The sequence below is a fragment of the Populus euphratica genome, unplaced genomic scaffold (genome assembly GCF_000495115.2).
Source record: "Populus euphratica unplaced genomic scaffold, PopEup_1.0 scaffold3191.1, whole genome shotgun sequence".
Classification (NCBI taxonomy): domain Eukaryota; kingdom Viridiplantae; phylum Streptophyta; class Magnoliopsida; order Malpighiales; family Salicaceae; genus Populus; species Populus euphratica.
Genome location: NW_011503005.1, coordinates 10,201 through 14,124, shown reverse-complemented (window position 1 = coordinate 14,124; position 3,924 = coordinate 10,201). Strand labels below are relative to the sequence as shown.

Here is a 3,924-nt window from a genome sequence, read left to right as displayed (position 1 = left end):
AAAAGAAAAGAAAAGAAAAGAAAAGAAAAGGAGCTTTTGCTAAAAGGAGGGGAAGGGGAGAAAGAGAAGAAAACCCCCAAATAATGGAGGAGAAACGTGGAGAGCCATTGGATATTGCAGATGAAAGAGAGAGAGTAAGAAGGCAGCATGGAGAATCCCAATGCTACTCAGTCTAGTAGACACCACAGCCTCCTACTCTTCACACCCTTCTTGTCACCAATTATACTCTAAATAATCAAATTCCTTCACTTCCTTCGCATCCTCTCCGCAATCTCTCTTCACTCATCTCTCTCTCTCTCTCTCTGCCCATAATCCCAGACTCAACTTCTCTCGTGTGATAAAAAAGAATCACTCAAAACTTTCCCCATTCGAAAACCTCAAGAAAGAAAGAAAAAAAAATCATACTGTTTTTTTCCTCTGAAATTTATATGATCACCAACAAAAAGCCTAGATCATCAGATACTGACTCTAATTATATGAGAGACGATCGAACTGACATGTCAGAAGACGACGACCGATCTCCGCCGTCGGATTCAATCGCCAACGATTCTTGCCCAACACGGACCTGCACTCCTGGGTCCGGGTCGGGCTCGTCTTCCATCCCTGAATACTCAGCTCCATACCCGGACCAAGTCCTCGAAAACGTCTTAGAAAACGTTCTCTGGTTCTTAACCTCACGTAAGGACCGAAACGCTGCGTCATTGGTTTGTAGGTTATGGTACCGGGTCGAGGCTATGACCCGATCCGATTTGTTTATCGGAAACTGCTACGCGGTGTCTCCAGAACGCGCTACGTCGCGGTTTACTCGAATCCGTTCGGTGACGCTAAAAGGAAAGCCAAGGTTCGCTGATTTTAACCTGATGCCGGCTAATTGGGGAGCCCACTTCGCGCCTTGGGTCTCTGCTATGGCAAAGGCTTACCCTTGGTTAGAGAAGATTCATTTGAAGAGGATGTCAGTGACGGATGATGATCTGGCTTTGCTTGCGGAGTCATTTTCGGGGTTCAAAGAGCTCGTGCTTGTTTGCTGTGATGGGTTTGGTACTAGTGGACTGGCTGTTGTGGCTAGTAAGTGCAGGTACGTTGTTTTTTCCCCTTCATAGATCTGATTGCATTGTCAGTTAATCTTTCTAGGTATTTGGTTTGTTTGATTAGCTGTTGGTTGTTAAAGTTTGAAACCTTGTTTTGATTCTATGTTTATAGAATGAATGTTTAGATCTTTGTGGAGCTAGAAGCTGTTTCAAGATTTGGTCTCTTGCTAGGTTGGCATTTGTTTGTCTGTTTAATTAAATGGATTTTTATAGCAATATCTGCATCTAAGCAATGCTGAGATATTAGGGAATTAATTTAGTGATTATGGATATAGCTTTTTGATCTATAAAATTTTGGAACTTTTGCTGGCTGTGATATTGTTGGTGATTTTTATTTTATCTTTTCTGTTTGTTGGTCTAAATGATGCTTTTTTGGGCAGTGGGGATATAAAAGAGTGGAACTGAAATTATTGAAATTTCTGATAAGAAAGTTGTTGTCTGGTGGACTTATAGTATGTTGTGTACTGCTCTGTTTGTGTACAGGCAACTCAAAGTGCTTGATCTGATTGAATCAGAAGTATCGGATGATGAAGTGGATTGGATTTTGTGTTTTCCAGATACTGAAACATGTCTTGAATCCCTGATTTTAGATTGTGTAGAATGTCCCATTGATTTTGATGCACTAGAGAGGCTGGTGGCTAGGTCCCCATCACTTAAGAAACTTAGGCTAAACAGATTCGTTTCAATTGGGCAACTATACCGTCTAATGGTTCGAGCTCCGCAGCTCACACATCTTGGGACAGGCTCATTTAGCCAATCAGAGGATGTGGCTCAAGGTGAACAGGAACTAGATTATGTCTCTGCATTTGCTGCTTGCAAATCACTAGTTTGCCTATCTGGATTCAGGGAAATCATTCCAGATTATTTGCCTGCAATATACCCAGTCTGCGCCAATCTCACTTCACTGAACTTTAGTTATGCTAATATCAGCGCAGAACAGCTCAAACCAATTATAAGCAATTGCCACAAGCTTCAGACTTTCTGGGTATGTGTTTTGTTGGGTCCCTTGTTTAAACAGAAACTGCCATGAAATGTGTGTTCTGAGAATTCTTTTGGTTTTCATTGCCCAGGTTCTTGATTCAATATGCGATGAAGGACTTCAGGCTGTGGCTACAACTTGCAAGGAACTACGTGAGCTTCGGGTTTTCCCTTTTGAAGCCAGGGAGGACATCGAGGGCCCCGTTTCTGAAGTGGGCCTCCAAGCAATTTCAGAGGGTTGCAGGAAGCTCCAATCTATTTTGTATTTTTGCCCGCGGATGACAAATGCTGCTGTTATAGCTATGTCAAAGAACTGCCCAGACCTTGTGGCCTTCCGTCTCTGCATAATGGGACTCCACCAGCCTGATCATGTCACTGGAGAACCTATGGATGAAGGGTTTGGAGCCATTGTCATGAATTGCAGGAAGCTCACTCGACTTGCAGTATCTGGTTTATTGACTGATAGAGCTTTTGCTTACATTGGAAAATATGGGAAGATTGTAAGGACCCTATCAGTTGCTTTTGCTGGCGATAGTGACATGGGGTTGAAGTATGTGCTTGAGGGTTGTCCCAAATTACAGAAGCTTGAGATTAGAGACAGTCCATTTGGGGATGCAGCTCTACTATCTGGTCTGCACCACTATTACAATATGAGATTCCTTTGGATGTCCGCTTGCAAGTTGTCTCATCAGGGCTGCCAACAGGTTGCTCAAGCATTGCCTCACCTGGTGGTGGAAGTGATTAAGCATGAAGATAATGTGGACATGGATGAGTATGTTGATACATTGTACATGTATCGGTCTCTTGCAGGGAGAAGACATGATGTGCCACAATTTGTTTCCATCTTGTAAGGCATTTGTACTAGAAGAAGTTGCATCAGCTGTTCTGATGGTGGCTGTGGGCATTTGTTTGCTCGAAATTAGATTTGATGGGTACCTTTTTCATAGCCCGTAAGAAAGTCATGGTGATCCTTGCTAGAGAAAGTTGAGTTCAGTCCTTGGGCGGTGTTGTTGCAAATGGCATTCAAGCCAGAAGCCTGATATTTTCAAGAGGACAGACATCTCTTTGTGGGGGGTGGGGGTTTGGATGCATCTGCTTCAAGGTACTGGACCACCATTGGATCTTGTTGTATTGGTATGCTTCTATATTTTATTTCTTTTTTGCTTTTCATATTCATTTGATCATAAATGAGAAGGCTCCCAGAGGAAAGGGATGGGTGTTGAGGTGCGTAAAGTATTCAATGGAAAGAATCGTTTTATCCTCTTTGTATGAAGAAATCAAGATGGGTTGGAGATTTGGAAAAATTAAGGATCTTTTCTTCCGCTTTGAGTGCCACCAGTGAAGGAGAATCAGAAAAAGCAAAACCAATGAGCAAGCAATCGCAGTTGAAAGAAGTTAGTATCTTAATTTGATTCAAATGGTAGCTTAGTCGTAAGGTGTAGCTGGTGAGAACTAAATGCCCAGACTTGATTCGTCTCTCTCTCTCTCTCTCAACGTTTGTTTTTTTCAGATGTGTTGTTGTAGCACTTGACTGTTGATTTATTATTTTTATTGGTAGCCTATGTGAGATGGGTAATAAATGCCAAATATGCAGCATGTGCATGGACCATACACATACACATCTTTAGTGGGAATGTGTCAATACCCTCCCTCCCTCCCTCTCTCCCTCTCTCTCACTCACTTCCCTGAATGTGGAATAATCAATTGACAGGGAGGCCCCTATTAATTATATATGGAAAGTGTTGTACAAGTACATGTTGCAGCCCCCCCTGCCCACCGTGTGGGGTTGCATTGGGTGGGAATCCCAATCCTCAAGGTTGTGGACGGGTCTGATCATTTCTCATCTCTCATGTTCCTC

At 42.8% G+C, this 3,924-nt stretch overlaps 1 protein-coding gene across 1 annotated transcript; it reads left to right on the top strand.

Moving 5' to 3' along the window:
* The first annotated feature begins 7 nt into the window (after window positions 1–7).
* LOC105119599 (transport inhibitor response 1-like protein) lies at window positions 8–3,681 on the top strand. The gene is made up of 3 exons (XM_011017751.1): window positions 8–1,075; window positions 1,572–2,073; window positions 2,159–3,681. Exons 1-3 carry the CDS (start codon window positions 429–431, stop codon window positions 2,915–2,917), a joined length of 1,908 nt encoding a protein of 635 aa, XP_011016053.1. The 5' UTR covers window positions 8–428; the 3' UTR covers window positions 2,918–3,681.
* The last annotated feature ends 243 nt before the right edge of the window (window positions 3,682–3,924 follow it).